Source organism: Ovis aries, chromosome 24 (genome assembly GCF_016772045.2).
Source record: "Ovis aries strain OAR_USU_Benz2616 breed Rambouillet chromosome 24, ARS-UI_Ramb_v3.0, whole genome shotgun sequence".
In the NCBI taxonomy this organism is placed as follows: Eukaryota; Metazoa; Chordata; class Mammalia; order Artiodactyla; family Bovidae; genus Ovis; species Ovis aries.
The window spans coordinates 35202059-35221549 of record NC_056077.1 but is presented as its reverse complement, the minus strand read 5'-3'; the positions used below and the strand labels follow the sequence as shown (position 1 = coordinate 35221549).

Genomic DNA, 19491 nt, shown 5'->3' with positions numbered 1-19491 from the left:
GGCCAAGACAGGCTGGGCCCCAGGAGCTGAGTGGCCAGCCATCCCCTGGGACAGCCTGTCCCCTGCCCCCATCCTGGGTCCAGGGCCACACTGAGAGCTGCTGTTTTTACACATGTCTTCTGAGCCCCTCGTCCCTGATGTGGTGACCTGCACTCACCAATTGAAAACCCCAGATCACTTTCCAGTTTGTCTTACAGATTCCCTCCCTAAGAGCACTTTCGCAGTCTCTATGGCTGCCATTCCTCATCCCCGGAAGACTGGTAAATAAGTTCAGTTAGACACCATGGCACAGCCTGCCCCCACCACGTGGCCGGCCTCCCTGTGTCACTGTCATTGCCTCCCCCTGCTAAGTCCAGGCCCCCGGCCACCCTCCCGAATGGTCACTTTCAGGTGCCAAGAGACTTGGTCCTCTTCGAGGTGGCCTCTCAGCGTCGGTCACCCCTTCCTTGCGCCCTGCTCCCTGCCTCTCCCACCCTGTCCCACCTGTGGCGTCCATGCCCAGAGACAGAGCCCCACTTCTTCCCACGGGCTCGCCCGTCCACCCACACCCTCCCTCCATCCGCAGGCCCCTCTGCTGTCCTCGCTGCTGGGAGGACCTCTCTGCAGTCCCTTGGCTCCTGACTTCGGTTCCTGCCCGTGTTGTCTAAGGGCAGAGCTTCCTAAATTCTCTGTGGTTAAGGACGCTTTTATTTGTTTTGTTTTGTTTCTAATTTCCAATCTGTTGCAGGCTGTTTTACAAAAGACAATAAAAACGTCACAGCAAAATCAGATTGCTGTAAAAAGTTTCTAAACGCTTATTCTCCATTTCTGTGCTTGTCTCACTGTGTACCGGCCATGGTTTATGAATTGGCACCAGTCCGTGGAGCACAGTCTGAACAGAACTGGTCTGGACAGCATGTGCCTCTTTAATAAGTTGGCGAGAGAATGCTCGCTGGGGCCCCAGGGCCACGGGCAGATCTGCCAGAAGTCAGAGGAAGTGAAGGGCTTACTTTGCAACGTCATGCAGACCAGAGACACGGCCCACAAAGCTTCACATTCTTACATGGTAAAGGCCTTAGTTTCCTGGGAGGGAGATAGGTAACATTATTTCCCTCGTGACCGGCTGTCCCCAGAAGTGAGAACCCTGTGACAGGCACGTCACATGTGGGATGGCATGGCCATCCCTGCCACCTGGGGCTGAAGCTGCCACAGTTTCCTGCCCCGGTTTAGGTCAGACTATGGTGTGCAGCAGTGCATTTCCAGGGGCCAGGGTGGTGGCGGGGATGGTGGCATTCTAGACCACAGTCTGAGCCACCCCTGGGTCTCTGCTGTCACAGGGACCAAGCCATCCTGCCCGCCCCATCCCGCCCCATCAGGCATGCCCAGAAGTGCTCCACCCCGCAGACAAGCTCCCAGAATTATTCAGGAGCTACAGTTACTTTTAAAAGCTGACAAAAGTCCTGCTCTCCTACTTGAGAAACAGAGTTATGGATTTGACTTTTAAAAAAGATCTTCTCCCTGTTTTGCATATTTTCTAAAATGAGCAAATTTGAGGAGTGGGGAGTAAGGTTTTTAAAACAGCAATTATCAAAAGAATTCATAAGCAAAAGAACCCCAAATAATGCATCTTCCACATCATTTACCTTTTTTGTAAAATGCCAGCTCTGAGAATCAACTTGTCAAATGATATCTCAGCTTCTAAATAATACAGTAATGAAGCAAAAGGATATTGAATCTCATCTTGTGGTAGAAAAATCCAAATTCTGTGGAACATTCCAGAAGCCATCCTCAGAACCTTCCCCTCTGGCATCCCCAGCCATCATCAGCAGGGCCATTTCCATCACCTCCTTCAGGTCTTTGCTCAAAAGTCACCATCTCAATGAGGCTTCTCCTGACATATTAACCCCAAACGCCCCGTCCCTGCTTCAGTTTTTTCATGGCACTTATCACCATCCGACACACTCCATGCTGCTAATAAGCGTATTTAAGGCATGTTGATAGCTCAGTTGGTAAAGAATCTGCCTGCAATGCAGGAGACCCCACTTCGATTCCTGGGTTGGGAAGATCCGCTGGAGAAGGGAAAGGCTACCCACTCCGGTATTCTGGCCTGGAGAATTCCATGGACTGTATAGTCCATGGCGTCACAAAGAGTCGGACACAACTGGTCGACTTTCACCTTCAGGCCCACCCTGCCCCGCCCCGTGGGGCAGGACTTCTGTCCTTTTGTCCTCTGCCGTGTGCCTGGTACACGGTGGGTATTCAGTAAATGGTTGTTGAACAGACAAATCCAGGCAGCAGCTCCCAGGCAGGTGGGAAGGTGGTGAGGGCAGGGCGATGGGCAGGGCGTGTCCAAGCAGAGGCACAAGGTGCTGCTGTCTCATCCGCGTCACCGTCCACATCCTTCCCGCCGCCTGCTTTTCGCCTCAGCCAGCCGCCGGCACCGCCGACAAGCCCCACACGCCCGTCCAAAGCCGGAGCGGTTTTGTCATCCCCTTTGTCCTCCGCAGGAGCAGGCCATAGAGGTGCTGACCCGCTCCAGCCTGGAAGCTGAGTTGGCCGCCAAGGAGCGGGAGATTGCCCAGCTGGTGGAGGACGTGCAGAGACTCCAGGCCAACCTCAGCAAGCTGCGCGAGAACTCAGCCAGCCAGATCTCCCAGCTCGAGCAGCAGCTGAGCGCCAAGAACAGCACCCTCAAGGTAAGGGCGCCAGAGGGCTGGGAGGGAGCCGGGGGGCCGAGGAGGGCGGCACGCACGCGTGCACACACGACCTCCCTCCGCACGCGGTCCCAGGAGACACAGGGTGTCTGGCTCCCCACCAGTACCCTGAGCTCTTCAACGGACACTTCACCCCGTGTAATGAGCATGGCAGGGTGCCTCACCTCAGAGCCATCTCATAGTTGTTGTCTGTAACGATGATGGTTACAGTTCCTTCTCCTTTATCTCGGTCAAGCTCCAGCCATCAGCCTGAGTCTCCCTCCACTGAGGACAGTAGAAGGAGGCATGAGGTTTCCCTGGACTCGCCTCCTCTCAGAAGCTCCATGAGGCTCTTGTTTGGAGGACTCCGTGTCCTGACTGACAGTAGGCAAGGCAGCCTTGACCCCTGTGAGGTGGCCGGAAGCAGAATCCTAAAGCCCAAGGCAGCGAGGCAGGACGGGCTTTGACCCGGGTGGCACGTCCCTGCCAGTCAGCCAACCTCTCATGCAGCCCATGGTAGAAACCCCCATCCTGGGGGCCCGCCCCCCCACAGCACCTCCTTGTCCTCCAAGGACTCAGAGGCTGTTTGTGCTGGACCTGAGGCTGTGAGCTCACTGGCCTGGGCCAGAGTGCCGTCAGGGTGCAGCTGACATAGTAGTCCAGCTCTGCCGGCCTCCCCTGGCTCCTAGAGGAGGCTGCCCCAAGAGGACCCAGCCCGCTGGGACCCAGCCCTCCCTGTACCCAAACGAAAAGAACGCCAAGGGTTCGCTGCCGGCAAGTCACCACCAAGCCCTCGGGGCCCTGCTCCCGACCTACAGGGCTGTTTTCTGACCCTCCGGCCTGTGCCAGAAGCCAGGGCCCAGAGCCCCCACGATTGGCCCTTGATCGCCCACCTGCAGTCCTCAGCTGTCTAGCCAAAAACTACATCCTCTTGGGGCATCTCATACATATGTGTCCCAAATTCAGAACCCAGAACCTTCTACATTGTATTTTTTAAATTATACTTATTTAAGGTATGTCCAATCTGTTGAAGTTAGCATAATTTGGAGGTGGTCCTGGCACCCTAGACTCACACCTCAGAGCCAGCAAGGACTCCTCAGTGGGATCTTATTTGACGATGAAGACACAGGACCGGTGAGGGCACAGGCACGATCTCTGCCGTCCCCCCACCCGCCCCGTCCGCCTGCTAGGCACCCCCACCTCCACTCAGCGCCCATTCGTGACGGGCATGAATGGATAAGCGACTGACGGCCAATTATAGTCCCTGTGCACAAAAGAAAGTGGATCATAGTTAATTGTAAAAAAGAGTCAGGAAAACTTTCTCTTATGTAAAGTAATTATAGAATGTGGTTAGGCCCCATTTTGATATTTTCTAAGTTGAGATTTTTTTTTTTTTTTCCTTCTCAACTCATGACCATTTTTCTGAGGCAGCACTTAGTCCCCAGCAAGTCTGTCCTCTTGGCAGCTCGCTAGCATGACCTTGCTGGCACCAGGGCAGCCACGGTTCACCCTCACTAGACCCTTCTCTGCCTCTTTGGGTTTCTCATCCACCGCCTGAGAAACTTCCCACAGCCCAGGCCCCTCCAAGGACGGGGAGATGGTTGAGGCCGGGGAGCCCCAACCGGGGCATTCCACTCACTGGTGTTGCGTGTCCTCTCATCAGCTTGCACAGCGATAACAGTGCCCACTTTTTATTTCCAGAGTCAGTGTCACTCTCTCGTGCAAACAGCCGTTTCTGACCCCAGCAGAGGCACAGCTATCAGCTAACTCTCCTTCCCTCCTTTGTTAACAGCCAAAGGGCACGACTCAAGTCTGTGACGCGTTTGACTACATGAGAGCTGTAGACCCTACCGTTTTATTACAGAGCAATTTCTTCCGAATCAGTTAAGGTTTTAATGTTTGCCTGCACCAAAAATGAAACGCAGTTTCACAAATTAATGTTCTTTACCCGTATCTTGGGGGAATTCTTTAATACTGTGCAGTTAATGAAACAATTCGGCGATACTTCTTCCAAAATTATTACTCCCCTATCTTCATCTGATCTAATAATCAAAACATATCCTCTAGTAACAAGACTTCTCTGATTTTAATTATCTTAACCCCTAGTCGCCAGGAGCAAAGCTCTCCCTGATATCAGACCCACTCGCGGAAGGCGCCTGCCTTCCCCAAACGAGTGCGTCTGCCTTGCTCACCCAGAGGAATAAGGTTAATTGAATGAGATACTTCCCTGGGCTTTTTTTTCTTTCCTAACGTGTGCAATTTATAGTCTCCAATCTAAACTAAGCAGCAAAACAATTATTAGGAAACTATTTTATGAATGAGACCTGTCAAACCGACCCGATGCTTTAGTGACAGGGGTCTGGGGCCAGCTGTGGTGGCCACTGGAAGCAGCCAGGAGCCTCCCCTGACTTCCCATTTCCTCCTCCCCCTCCTGCCACTACCAGCACCACTCCTCCTCCGGCCTTTCCTTCTTGGACCGTGTTGACCTGCTTTGGGGGCTCGGGTTGGGACGGCCGGCCGAGGGCACCACAGCCTCCCGCTGTCTCTCAGCCTCTCGGTGTGGTGCGTGGGTTTCACCGTGGACACTGACCACGACTTCTGAGATGAATGGTGATGTGCAAGGGCAGAAGTGCAGTGGACAAGCCTTGAGACTGTTATGTATTGAGCTTGCTGGGGTCTTCTCCAGCAGGACACCCGAGGGTGCGTGTGCTGTGTAATGAAACCTGTCTGGGGACTAAGCGGTTTGCTTTCTCAAGCACCCTGACACGCCCCCTCTCTTTTCGACTGAATACTTTCTTCCCTTTGCCTCCATAACTGATTGATAGTCATGAGGATAAATTGCTGGTTGGATGTCTACCAACCAGTCTCTCTCCTCACGTTCTGCTTTTTCAAGCCAAGGTCACCAGCGCTATCCAAATGCAGTGGTGCCTCCTCCAACCTTCAGACATCGAAACAGACTCAGAAGTGGGAGACGTTTCTTCCTGTCTGGTCTGACAAGTGCTTCATCTCCATCCCACTTGTCAGGGATCATTCTGTACTTGTAATCAATGAGATACCCTGACCGCCATCATGAGGCTGCTGTCTCTGGTAACAACGCTCTGGGGTCTTCTGTTGGAACCCTTCAGTAGCCCAGGAAACACAGCTACCGATAGCTCCAATTTAAAACAGGTGTCTGTAAGAAAGACTCACTGAGGCCAGTCTCCCCTAGAGAGAAATATTATTTTCTACAGATGCTTTAAAGATCAGCAGTTCTCACTGGATGCATGGACCCATGTGTTAGAATCACATGAGGACCTTTTTCCAAACCACACAAGCCTCCCCAACCGTCCACACCGCTCACACCACCTCCCAAGGTTCTGTTGGGTCCTTTTGAGCCACTGTCCCCTTTGGGGTGAGGACAAAAAAAGACCGACAGCTACTTCTCTGCACTCATTCAGCAACTTTAATTGTGGACACTCCCTCTTTAGTTACATAAGTTCCCTCTCCGGCCATGTTTCCTCTGCACCAGGGCTGCCCTTGACCGCATTTTAACCAGCATCTTATCACTGGCCCAGTGTGTGAAGCTCCAACATCCAGGTCCCACTGAGGCTCCCCAGGCTGGTGGGTGTGATAATGATCCATCCAGCCCGTGGCTATAGAGGAGAGACCTGTACATGTCCCTCCACGTCCTCTACTCGCCTTGGATGGTACGAGCGATTCCTAAGGTCAGACACCCTAGCATCAGAGAGCCCGGGGGCCGAGCCTCCCTGAGCCTCGTCCTGGCTGCATCTTGAAGGCACCGTGAGCTCAGATTGAAGGAGAGGAAGCAGTGAGCCTTCCATGGGGAGGAGGGACGAACGTGGCCCCGGGCCTGGGCCGCAGCCATTGTAATGCCCCAGAGAGAGGAACTGGGGGACTTTGTGCTAGAGGCCTCGAGGCCCAACTCTGGAGTGGGGTCATAAGTAAATCGCTGTAGACTGGTGGGCATTACTAGAAATGCTTTCAGAGCTAATTGCGGGACTCTACGGTGAATCCTCTTAGACACAGGTGCCCTAGGTCACTGGATGAGTGACTCTTGATATTCACCTGCAGACGGTCCCCAGCTTGTGGCCCACTTAGCCGACCTTGCAATGTCCAGGTGGCTGAAATATCCAGCCAGGACCCATAAGGAGTCGGCTCCCATTCCCTCTGTGCTGAGTCACCGGGATTGCAGCTCAAGGAAGCTGGGGGTGACTTGTGATGGGGTTACCACACAGGGCCCCCCCTTTTCTGTCCAGGAGGAGCACGCTTCTCCAGCCGGCAGCAAGGCCTCTAATGTCATGGCCACTCTCCCCACCCCCTGGCCTGGAGGGGGGGTTTCCGCCTTTGGTCTCACGTCCCCAGCATCCTTGCAGAGCATGCGCAGCGCCCACCCAGGCATCTCTGGGCTTCTTGCCCAGGGATGAAAGATGGAGTTATACTGAGGGATGACTGTTGATTTAGTCCTCTCCAGCACCTCCCCAGCATCAGCTGACCCTAAATTTACTTAACTGCCACCTTTCACCAAGGAGCAGTGGAGACCTGGGGTGGGGTGGTGGGGTCACCGTTCAGGTGAAAAGGAGGGGCACGCTGCCTAGTTCCAGCCCCCACAGAAGCAGAATCAACCTGGGACCTCTGCCCTGGGCCAGGGAGCCCACTCATACCCACTAGGTTCTGCCCAGGGGTCCATGTCAGGGTGAGGAGTCACACACCAACACCCCTAACCTGACCTGTGGGTCCTCAGACAGCACTGCCAGAAGCCTGGCTCCCATCACCCCAGAGGGAAGAGACGGAGCCACCAGTAAACTGCAATGCAGTCGCCTCTCTGGCCCCGTCTGCTGCGTGGCAAAGAGGTGTTGCCTCCTCATCCCTCGCCGTGTATCCCAGAGGACCAGGCCTCTCGAGGGTCTTTGCGTTAGTCTGTGTGCCAGAGACCCCTTAAGTTGGCAGCCCTAGGCCCCATGTTATAACTTGACTAAGATAGATGTCTTTTATAAATTTAGTGCCTAATTTGCTGCACACAAAAATACTTTGCATTTGAAATTAAATTACCTCATTATTTGAGTCTTAGCCAGGGTTTTGAGAACTTCATATAGATAATGCTTCTAGCAATTCAAGGAACAGCTGATGAGTTCCTCCGAAGTTCTGGAGCCATTAAGCTCCAAAGCTCCAGAGCTCCTAAGCTCTGTAGAATTAAACATGAGTTCATGCATGCTAAGTCGCTTCAGTTATGTCCAACTCTTTGCGACCCTATGGACTACAGCCTGCTAGGCTCCTCTGTCCATGGGGTTCTCCAAGCAAGAATACTGGAGTGGGTTGCCATTCCCTTCTCCTGGAAATCTTCCTGACTCGGGGGTCAAACCCACGTCTCTCAGGTCTCCTGCATTGGCCAGTGGTTCTTCACCACTAGCACCACCTGGGAAACCCCGTAGTATTAAACGTACATGACCTATATTATAAGACATTGTTGGAGGGTCCCTTGCAGCTTGCGCTTGTGCATCTGACATTTCCTCATCTCTGTCCTTTGCAAACCCATGTTCTCACCCGCCCCCTTCCCCAGAGGAGAAGTGTGAGGCCTGACAGGCTAAGCCCATCACCCAGGCTCCCACTCAGCCATTTAGGTCTGAGCTAGAAGCCCATCTCCGAACTAGACCTTTCCTCCCCGCTCTGTATAAGGTTAGACCTTTCCTCCCTGTTCTGTCCCACGAGCAACTTCTCAGGAAGGCAACCCACTTCCCAGATTCTGCATTCATGGCACGAGATGCAGGGCTGCCGTTCTTGCCGTTGGTGTTGAACAGCCAGAGCTGCTCGGGCATCTGTCCTCCTCCATGGATCTGCCCAGGGCATGGGGGCGCTGGGAGGTGGCAGACAGGGATGTGGAGAACCTCACAGACCGAGCCCCTGGCATGAGACCTACAGAGTGTCTTCAGAAACCATCTAATCATATTCAGGATGTGCTGCGCTGTTCTCAGTCACTCAGTCGTGTCTGACTCTGTGTGACCCCATGGGCTGCAGCCCGCCAGGCTCCTCTGTCCATGGGATTCTCCAGGCAAGAATACCAGAGTGGATTGCCATGCCTTCCTCCAGGGGATCTTCCCAACCCTGGGATCTAACCCAGGTCTCCTGCACTGCAGGCAGGTTCTTTACCATCTGAGCCACCAGGAAAGCCCAGGAATACTGGAATGGATAACCTATCCCTTCTCCAAGGGAACTTCCCAGGAATCGATCCAGGGTCTCTTTGTGTTGCAGGCAGATTCTTTACCAGCTGAACTACCAGGGAAGCCCATATTCAGGATCACCCCAGGGATAAAGAAGCAATAACTGCCATAACTCACCACCATTACTGAGGGTGGTACCGTGTGCCATGCACCACGCTAGGCACTCAGTATTATGGTGGCGCTCTGTCTGCAGGCTCCACATCCAGGGGTTTGCAGGGCCGAGTGCCCCACTCTGTTCTGTGTAAGGGACTAGAGCGTCTACGGACTTGGTACCTCTGAGGTCCCAGAACCAGCCCACTCTAGGTGCCAAGTGACAACTGTCCCATTTAGTCCTCATGAAGCCCAGTGCCGTGTGTGCCATTACCCCCATCTTATAGATGAAGAAACCGAGGCTTAGAGAAGCTAAGCATCTTGTCCAGGGTCACTCCTGCTCAGTGGCAGAGCCAGGACCTGGCTTGGGTCTATCGGGCCCCAGCCCACCAGCGCCTCACTGCCTCCTGCACTTGCTTCAAGCATCCCACCAAGGCCTGCGGTGCAGAACCCATGTGTTTTTTTGGTTTTTCTTTTCCTTTCTCTGGCCAGACAGACAGATGCTCTGCAGACATATTGGGATAATTAAATAAGATGGTGTGTGGGGTGTGGAGCCAGGCCTGGGATCTGGCCCACAGTGCAACAAGCATAGCAAAGTCCAGGAGAAGACTCTGCAGTGGAGGGACAGCCTGGAGCGCCTGCTTCCATCCAGGCAGGATGCTCCGCAACCAGACTTTCCCAGCGCCCAGCAAAGATTCTGGGGTCAAAGGACAGAGCTGAGGGCGCTTGGGCTTTTCTCACCGAGTTGGGCCTCCACCTTGTGCCTCCCGCCCTGCTCGTCTACATCAGGAAAGCTCCTGAGGCAGCACCAGGCTGCCATCCAGGTGTCTGCTCAACCGAGGTTTGCAAGCACTGTCCTGGGTGCTTCCTGACTACTCTGCCTCCAGATAAACAATAGAAATTTCCGTGGAAACTGCTTAGTTCTCCGTGAAAACTCATATTCAACCAAACAGATTCCAGTCCTAAAACCTTCTGATCTGGGCCGGTCCCAGGTCTGCAGAGAGAACCTGGAGACATGCCCTCAGACCCCACACCAAGATCTGGCAGCGACAGTGGTCCGGCAGCAAAGGCCCCACAGTGCCAGCATCTGCACTGGCTCCTTGTCTCCCGCCCCTTTGCTCAACCCTCAGAGGTCATTGCTGCTCCCATCTCATGGATGAGCCACTGATCGACATGCCCACAGGGCTCAGCTTGTGAGTGACAGAACTGACTCCGGGTTCCGGGCCATGCCCGGTCTGAAAGCTCCGTGTCCACCCTTCTTCCTATCCATCTCCTATTCTGTGAACTCGACCACATTTTACATGTGCCCTGCGTCCAGCAGCAGTGAGTCTCATCCTCTGAAGGTGCTTTGCGTCCCAGCAGCACTGGGTAATCTTGTAATAGGAAGGGTTTCCCCGCTGTTCGACCACAGGGAGGAGAATGAAAGAATCGCTCCTTCGTGAGCAGCTTCTGAGCATCTTTTGTTGGAAAACGAGCGCCTGCTTCCTCCTGTTTGATTGTGAGGAGAAACCATCATAATAGAGAAAGTTGGCCAGAGGTCTGAAAAAGGAATGAGGGCAAAGCAATTCTCCACAATGGAAAATACAAACACAAGAAACGGCCCACAAAGACTGCAGGAAAAGATGGGCTAAATGGGGGCACATGGGATTCAGGTGAGCATCGAAAGGCTGGTGGGCCACGTGGGAATCTTCTCCCTAAATTCTAGAATGTTCTGAGTTGGCTTTAAACTGTGATCATAAACATGGCTGATCAAGCAGAGCCTGAAAGGTAACCGGAAGCCCTATAGATGGGAAGGGGCTATTGATTCAAGGATGGAAGTTGTTCACCCCAGCCCAGGCTGGGTGAAAAGACGCTAAATGGCCAGGACCCTCTGCTGGCTGAGTCTTTGTGTTTCATGTCAAGCTGTTCTATTTGCCACAAAAAGCTCCTTTGGTTGGGAGAGAGGGGGATGAGGTTGCGGGTAAAGAACAAACTAGGCCAAACGCACCTTCGTAGAAGGAAGCACCCTCTGGCTCACCACTGTATGCCAAAGGCTCTTCCTGGCGAGAAGGCCCTTTGGATGAAATCAGCTACGTGGGCTCACAGAGTTGAGTGGAGCACATCAGAGCATCCTCATACCCACGAACCTTATGGTCATGCCCCTGGGCCTTGCCAAAGAGCCCCTGACCCAGTGGACCATCTCTCCTCCTAAAACCCTGGAATCTGGGGGAAGCAATCCAGAAATGCAAACACATTTCCCCTGATACCTGATACCAACCCCAGTGACAAAGGAGCTGTGACTCTTATCAGTAGGGTCCCACCAGAGGTGTTGACAACTAACCGTTATCATCAGCTGACCTCGCCTAGTTTGTGAAAAGCCACACGCTGCTTTTAAAATGCCAGGACAGCATTTCTTCACCCAGTTTGCCATGTTGTGAGATTTCATACAAAGCAGATTTTTCCTTGTTCTGTTCTGCATTTTTTTTAACTTTTCCATCTATTTTCATTGAGTTTTGTTACAACCTCATGGTTGCCGTGTGTGTGTGTGTGTGTGTGTGTGTGTGTGTATGTGTATGCACCCACTCAACTCCAGCCCCACGAGGGAAGGATAGGGACAACTCCACTGCTGTCACCTTCCACTGTGCATATCTAGGCTCCCTCAGGATGCCAGACGCTTCACAGGTGACACAGTCAGCGAAGGGCCTTAGCCTTGGGCCTGCTGTGACCGGGTACCATAAACCAGGTGGTGTGAACAGCAGACACTTACTTCTCACAATTCTGAGGCTGGAAGTCCAAGGTCAAGGCAGTGGCATGTTTGGTGTCTGGGGGGCTCCCTTCCCTGTTCACAGACAGCATCTTCCCACTGTGACCTCACATGGCGGAAACGGTGAGGACACTCTCTGGGGTCTCTTTTAAGGCCCTGATTCCACCACCCCCCTCCACGACCTCATCACCTCCCCAAGGTCCCACCTTCCTAACACCATCATCACACTGGAGGTTAGCGTCTCAGCTTTTGAATTTGGTGGGAGGGACACCACATTCAGCCCATCAGCCTGTTTCAGACACTACCGCTAATAAAATCCCTCTCTGTTTTCAGCAACTGGAAGAAAAACTCAAGGGACAGGCTGACTACGAAGAGGTGAAGAAAGAGCTAAAGTAAGTGTGGAGATGCCAGCTCAGCCCTGCACAAGCCAGTGCTCATCGGGACGTTTGCTAAGGAAGGCCTGTGTCAGAGAGGGAACAGCCCCAGGTCCTTGGCTGACCCCCCAGCACTGGGCCGAGTCCTGGGCTGCCCAACATCACAGGTGTCTGTACTCAGACCTGTGCCTGAATTCTCAGGCTCTTTATAAAACTCTGTGCATAGAAACTGTCAGCATGCATGGAACCAATATGCCTTTATGGGAAATATAAAATACGAGCTTATTTTTAGCTGCAAGTTCCCAAAACAGAAGAACAGAGCAAGGTAGCCTTTTCCAGCCGAGGGCGCACACCTCCCTGGCCACACCTCCACCCGAGACACAGCGGCTGAAAGCGTGTCCTCCTTCAGTGCTGACGCCCACACTCTCAGGCCTAGAAGTTCCCTCTCCAGGCCCCACCGCCTAGCCCGAGCCTCCCGCCATCTCAGACTCCACTCCCCGAGCTGCCCTGGGCCCACCCGGAGCCCTCACCTAAGAGTCTCACCTGGCCTCTCCCGCCCCCACCCCCATGGCCAGGTTACCAAACACTGCAGAGGAGTGCCTGCAGGCCTGCGTCCTCTCCCCTGCTGTTGGCCAGCTCTGCTTTCCTGGGGGCCCTGCCACACACTCGGGGCACCCTTCTGCCCCCAGCTGTGCCCTGACCACCCCTGCCCCCAGCAGACCCCCTGGTGCCCTGTCTGATGGAGGCAGCTCCTGCCTTTGCCTCAAGGTGACTCCCTCTGGTTTTGGCTTCTCCCCACTGCCCCCACCACTCCACCCCACCCCTCTGCCCCCCTATCCCCATCACTCCAGACTGACCCCGCCACGCTGGTCCCTTCCTTCCTTCGCCTTCCAGCTCATCCATCAGCCCTTTTCTCTCTTGCTGATAGTTTTAATTTCTCGTTTTAAAAATGAGCCAACAGCTACTCACCATGCTGTTCTTTGGATTCTTAATTTTGTTCCCTTGAGTTTGCTGGGGGGGAAAACGCACTGAAAGGCCTCTTTGACCTTCTCGACCCCATGTCAGTAGCCTCCCTGGCAGGGTGACCCCGGCGGGGCGGGGCTCCCCTCACTTCTCTCCCCAAACATCCTCACCCTCAAGTTGCAGACAGCCTTTGCGCACTTCCTTCAACGGCCCCTCGGCTCTCTGCACGTCCAGCTCCTCAAGCTCTGTCCCCTCCCCCACCCCATTTCTAGCTTTGGGAGGATATTTTTCACTTCTGTGCCCACCTCCCCATCCCTGTCCCTCCTCAAAAGAAATCATGTGTGCCCTCTCCTTGTGTGTGCCCTCTCCTTGTGTGCGCCCTCTCCCAGTATGGAATCAGAAAAGCTGACATGGAGACCTTCTCTAGGCCCCCATCCTTCCCAGCCTGAGGCCCGTCCCACACGCCTTCTCCTCCGAGCTCACCTCCGTTTCCAGGAGCCAAGGCTTCTAGGCCTCTCCCTTCTGCTCTCTCCCGGCTCTACCTGCCCAGCCGCTCGCTGGTTCTCAGCCCCTCCAAGAACAGAGCCCCCACACACTCCTGCCGGCCCTCATGTTACCTCTGCACATGCAGCACTCACCCCCAACAACGCAGGCATCTCTGAGAGCCCCATTCAGGTGACTTTTCTGTTAAAATACGTCCCTGGCTTCCCACTTCCTGGTGACGCAAGCACCCTCTAGACATTCACTGGTGTCCCTTTCTGTCCCATCTCTCCGCCATCTCCCCGAGATTCCCCCACCATCACCCCCCACCCCAGAGTCTAGAAAGCACCTTGCTCCTTTATAGCCCTTCTCAAACCCTCACAACTCTTGAGACAGATGCGTCTCCTGCCTGGGTTTTCTCCTGCTCGTGCTGTTAGAAGCACCTGCAGGGCTCCTGAGGCCGAGGAGTGGCTCTGACTCTGCACAGGCCAGGCACATAAGAGGCTGTCGGTAAATTTGTTGAATAAATGAAGAGACACAGTTTTTAGCATAAACTCAGACGCACTTAGTCTTTTCTTACATGATCCTAAAGAAGCTCACAGACAAGAATATAGTTGCAAACAGTGTGACAGCCACTAAGAAAAGACAAGCTTGTCCAGACTGCTCGCCTCTCTCCTCGCAGCTGATGCAACACAGCCCAGGGTTCTTATTATTCTCGGTAGCTCATCGTAAAACAAAATTATGAGCTCCTCCTTGTTCCTGTTTTGTTAGTTTACATGACAGGAGCCACTATGAAGACACAACCGCAGGGAAACCGAGGGCGGTCGGCTCCTTATTGGACCTCTTGGGAGCCGTAGCAGAGAGGGGGTCCCCGGGGCCCTGGGCACTTTTCCACACAGTGCTCCCCGGATGGCACTGCCACAGAGCTTAAAGAAGGGCCGAGGCTAGAGTCAGGGCTGGGAGAGCACAGGTGACCCAGTGCCTGGGATGGAAGCTGCCCTCTTTCTTGAGCGTGAGGGGAGCACCCTGGCTCCTTGGGGCCACATGGACCCAGAGAAAGAATTTTCACGTGTGCCTCACTCTGCAAATACCAGTCCTGGGTGCCCTAACTCACTCAGCTCTCAGGCTTGTTGGAACAGGCCATGACCACAGTGGCTTCTGTGACAAGGAAGACAAAGGAGAAATGAGCCTAGTCGCCCACGCCTTTGTGGTGGCTCCTTCCCCATCCTAGGCACCAGGACAGTCCCCTGCTGCCTGTGAGCCATCTGGTCATGGGACCTCACTCTTGGCCAAACGCTGGGGGCACAGGTTTATCTTCCTGACTTGTTAGAGCTTTTTCAGCCCCTCTCAGCTTTACAAATACATTCCACTTACAGCCATGTTATGTCTGTGTTCAACTTAACTTTAAAATTATACTCCGAACAGACCTGGTGTGATTCCATATGGAATGATTTACATGCTGGGCAAGAAACTTTCGCTGGCCAACTGCTAGTTGAATAGTTATTCCAGAGCCACTATCGGATGATAAGGCTGCCAGCGAAGTTGTTAAAGTTGTCAGTTCCTCAGTTCCTGGAGCGAACCCCCCCAGCCCTGCCCACCGCAGGTCCGAGCAGGGGTAACGCTCCGTCTTGCTCTCCACAGCATCCTGAAGTCCATGGAGTTTGCGCCGGCCGAGGGAGCTGGGACGCAGGTACGCGTCCCTTTTGCTTTTTGCGTGTGCGAGCATCGTGTCGCTGTTTCACCATTGAGGTTGTTTCTCCTCGGGAACATTTCACCAAGTTAGACCAAATTATCTTTAAGTTAAAAGGGGCAAAAAGAGAAAAATCAATGTTTTTCAAACTGGTTAACTGAGTTCACCTGAACTTGCAATTTAACACGGGCAGGTACTAAGAAAGTGGGGACAAACACTCTCAGCTTGTGTTACAGATCAGCCCCACATGGACTGACTCAGGGATTTTTATTACCTACTGCCTCACACGGATGAGGAACGAGATGGCAGTGGCACACGGAGACCCAGTGGCCAATTAAAATCTTAAGTCACCACCTGCCACCCCATTCCTGAGGCCCAGAAGGCAGCCAGCTCTCGGCAGCTGGCACCAAAAACAGGTCACCTTGCAGGTCTTCCTTTAGACCTCCATTACTAAAGGAAGCAGAGGTCTAGACGCTTAGATCTGGGGACAGAAGAGAAAATAATTAGCTGTCTGCAAGCTGTGTGAGCCTAGAAAGAGAAAACTTCCTTCAACCGAAATGGGTTATTTCAGAAAGGGACTTGCGCGTCCTCCACATGCATGGAGCATCCTTGGGAGGCTGGAGGCGGGTCAGATCAGAGCAGGGGCCATGGGTCTGTCAGCCCACGGAGCCAGGTAGCAGCTGGCCCCGCGGTGAGCACAGCTCTGCCCTGTCTAGGACGCATCCAGGCCCCTGGAGGTGCTGCTGCTGGAGAAGAACCGCTCACTGCAGTCCGAGAACGCCGCGCTGCGCATCTCCAACAGCGACCTGAGCGGTAGGTTGATAAGTTCTCGCGGCCGCTCGGCCCCCACCCGGGGGTCGAGGAAGAGGAAGGCGAACCGTGAGTCTGGGCTGATGCATGGCGGGCGTCACTGGGCGATGGGCGATGGGCAATGAGAGCCTTGACTAACGAGTGTCCGTCTTCCTCCTCGTCCTCTTCACCCCTCCCTCCGCCCCCACCTGGCAGAGACGGTCCAGGCGTGGCCGCAGGGCGTCTGCGGAGGGTAGGCAGGGCCGTGCTGCGAGGGGCGCCCCCCGCCGGCGCGCGCGCGTTCTGTGGCTTTTCTGGTCTCTCCCGAGTTGTGCGGCCTCTCCTGTGGTGTTTCCTGGGCTACTTCCAGGGCTGGGCCCTGCCCTTCCCGGCTCAGTGGAGCTTTTCTTCCTTTGTCAGGTTGTCCTTGGGAACGCCTCCCCCGTCCTTAGCCTTTCTTTGCTCATCCCAAAGTGGTGGCGTCACTGACGGCTTCAGGTTTTGGCAGCTGGTAAAGCGTTTAAGAGTGTCTCGGGCTCCGATGATATTACATTCTTAAAAATGTGCGTGCCTTCGATCGAGTGGACTCGGTGCGGTACATTCGCCTCAGAGCAAGTGGTGTGAGAATCCGTTGGTCCCAAAATGTCAGTGTTTGCTGCTCCTCAGGTGGGGCCCTTTCTGGTAATAGCTCGAATGCTGGCGGCCCGCTGAGAGGCCCGCGACCTGCCGACTCTTCACTGTGTGTGGCACCGGCTCCTTGTCACGTAGGGGTTTGAATCTCTGTCAAGGGGAAATTCTCCAGGCTGCAACATACAAGAAAGGTGCAAACATGAGATGCATGTTGCTTGTTCCGGGGGCCTCGTTTGGCTAATTTACAAATTCAATCGAAAAACAAACCAACACACCTCATTGGCCCTTGTTTAAAAAAAAAAAATGCACTTTTTTTTTCCCTTTTGTGGGGCAAACTTTGCATCTTGGTCTTGGTTTTTTTTCCCTTTGGAATCCCCCATAATGCATTATGTTTGCCCTTCCTTGTAGGGTCAGCCAGGAGAAAAGGGAAAGACCAGCCTGAGAGTCGGCGTCCTGGACCTTTGCCGGCCTCCCCTCCTTCTCAGTTGCCCCGCAACACGGGGGAGCAGGCTTCCAATACTAATGGTACACACCAGTTCTCACCAGCGGGGTTAACGCAAGACTTTTTCAGCTCATCCCTGGCAAGCCCCAGCCTGCCCCTGGCTTCTACGGGAAAATTTGCACTAAACTCTCTCCTCCAGCGACAGCTAATGCAGTCCTTCTACTCCAAGGCCATGCAGGAAGCAGGAAGCACAAGCCTGATTTTTTCAACAGGTCCATACAGCACAAACTCCATATCTTCCCAAAGTCCATTACAACAAAGCCCAGATGTAAATGGCATGGCCCCATCTCCCAGCCAGTCAGAAAGTGCTGGGAGCGTCTCCGAGGGCGAGGAGATAGACACTGCAGAAATCGCCCGGCAGGTGAAAGAGCAGCTGATCAAGCACAATATCGGACAGCGCATTTTCGGACACTACGTCTTGGGACTGTCTCAGGGGTCCGTGAGCGAGATCCTGGCCCGGCCCAAGCCGTGGAACAAACTGACAGTGCGCGGCAAGGAGCCGTTTCACAAGATGAAGCAGTTCCTCTCAGACGAGCAGAACATCCTGGCTCTTCGCAGCATCCAAGGCAGACAAAGAGGTGAGCGACTCGGGGTCGGCACCCACATGTGAGCCTGGCACAGAGCTATGTGTGTGCACGTGTGCATGTGTGATGATACATGTGTGCCTCACATCAGGTACAGCTCACAGTCCTGCCACTTCCAGAGCTCAGGGCCCACGGGCACGAGCCCTTAGACTCGGAGGGTCCAGCCTCTGAAACTCACTCCGTACCTCACACGAGGTGGACTCGCTGTTCCAGCACCACATACTGGGTCGGAGAGAATTAACGCACAACGTCCTGATGCGTTTCGTGTACAGCAGTCCTTTCGGCCTTGGGTGCTGGCCTCGGGTGAGGAGGGGCCTGTGGGTGCCACCCAGCCTAGAGCAGCAGCAGTGGCCAGGGCGGGCCTCACATGGCGCTGGGTCCCCACGGAGGGTGAGCCGACCACATGGGCCCCCTTCCTCCTCCCTGCACACAGGCCTGTGGCCTGTGATCATTGCACTCCCCATGTGTTAAGTCCCATTAGTGACCTGTTCAGCATCATGAGCAAACATACCTGCCTCGAGTAAAATACAGTAAAGTATTAAAACACCCTTTGTACCCCAACCCTCCATAAAAAGATAAAAAGCCTGTCCCATCTCTAATTGCAGGAACTCCTTCCCTCTTTAACAAACGATAGGAGATCCTTCTGCCAAGTCAGCGCTGATAGAGAAAGGGAACTTATCAGACAGAAATACAGGCTCAGAGAAGGGAGACATTTCGAATAGTGTCCGTTTGCACGGAGGACATTGAGCCTTTTACGGCGATGTTAACTGGAATCGACTGTCTTTGGATGATTAATGTGAGCTTTGTTCCGGGTCTGGTGGGCGATTCGCTGGGCGGCAGAGCTCCCTCCATCTGACCCCCCAGGCACTGGTGCCGCAGGCCGCCCCCCAGTTCTGTCCGATCCCCTCTGGCAGCAGAGCCATGGCCTCTGCAAGCCGGTCAGCCAGGGAAGGGCCTCTCAGAAGTTTCTAGTGACTCCCAAGCGGCACAGGAAGCCCTGAGCCCTCTCTGTAGCAACAGGCGGCTCAGATTTCATGTCACGCAGCCCATATCGTCAGCACCACCATCCCCCTGATTGTTTTGTTCTTACCACACTTGTTTTTCAACAGAGAATCCAGGCCAGAGCCTGAACAGACTCTTTCAGGAAGTACCGAAACGAAGAAATGGGTCTGAAGGTATGTCACAGGCAGGTGTTTTTCTTTGCAGTTAGTAACCTAGGAAGCAGCATGCCCTTAGCTGTGTATTTGGGTTCAAACTGTACAGTGTGATTCTGGCCTGGAACCTGATGGAAAAACAGAGCTAGTAAGTATAAAACAAAGCACGGGTTCAAGTACACATGGCCCCTCCCTCCCCCCACCATGGCCCCACACTCTACCCAGTCCAGGAGGGGGCAGCACCCCTAAAAATTAGCCCCAAACTGGAAATCACACCGCCCCCCGCCCCCCGCCGCTTCACATTCAAACTACAACTCTCCCGGTGTTGTCAGAAGCAGGTGAAAGAATAACCCTTTGTTGCTCTGAAAAAAATCAGGTGACTGAGTCAGATGAGATACTGCTGCTTCCTTGTCCCTTCCCCAAGCTCGGAAATCCATCGAGGGTGCAACCAATCAGACAGGTTGTGGCCGGCTCTCTCACCCATGGGTCCCAGCGAGCCAGCCCCCACCGCCCTCCTCGCAGCCGCAGCTTTAATGGGGTTCTGTGCCGGTGGTTGGCTTGTCTTCAAATGGTTTGATGTGGCAGTTCATACTTAGTAAGGAATC

The 19491-nt window shown here is 54.0% G+C and overlaps 1 protein-coding gene and 1 long non-coding RNA gene across 6 annotated transcripts in view; one reads left to right on the top strand and one right to left on the bottom strand.

Annotated features, from left to right (window-relative positions):
* Positions 1-19491, top strand: part of CUX1 (cut like homeobox 1) — a 350788-nt gene that overhangs the window by 261194 nt on the left and 70103 nt on the right. For 2 of the 5 annotated variants that reach the window (XM_012104502.5, XM_012104506.4), the window contains exons 11-16: positions 2487-2675; positions 12054-12112; positions 15179-15227; positions 15944-16040; positions 17055-17726; positions 18842-18907. In XM_012104502.5, coding sequence (XP_011959892.2) covers positions 2487-2675; positions 12054-12112; positions 15179-15227; positions 15944-16040; positions 17055-17726; positions 18842-18907 — 1132 coding nt within the window. The remainder of the gene's footprint in view (positions 1-2486; positions 2676-12053; positions 12113-15178; positions 15228-15943; positions 16041-17054; positions 17727-18841; positions 18908-19491) is intronic. The other 3 variants (XM_027961700.3, XM_012104509.4, XM_004020987.5) reach the window with 3 other exon arrangements.
* On the bottom strand, positions 14079-19065 carry LOC121817909 (uncharacterized). Its single transcript, XR_006058006.1, has 2 exons — positions 18823-19065; positions 14079-16819 (listed from the first exon to the last, which is right to left on the bottom strand). It is a non-coding gene; the product is annotated as an uncharacterized LOC121817909 (long non-coding RNA).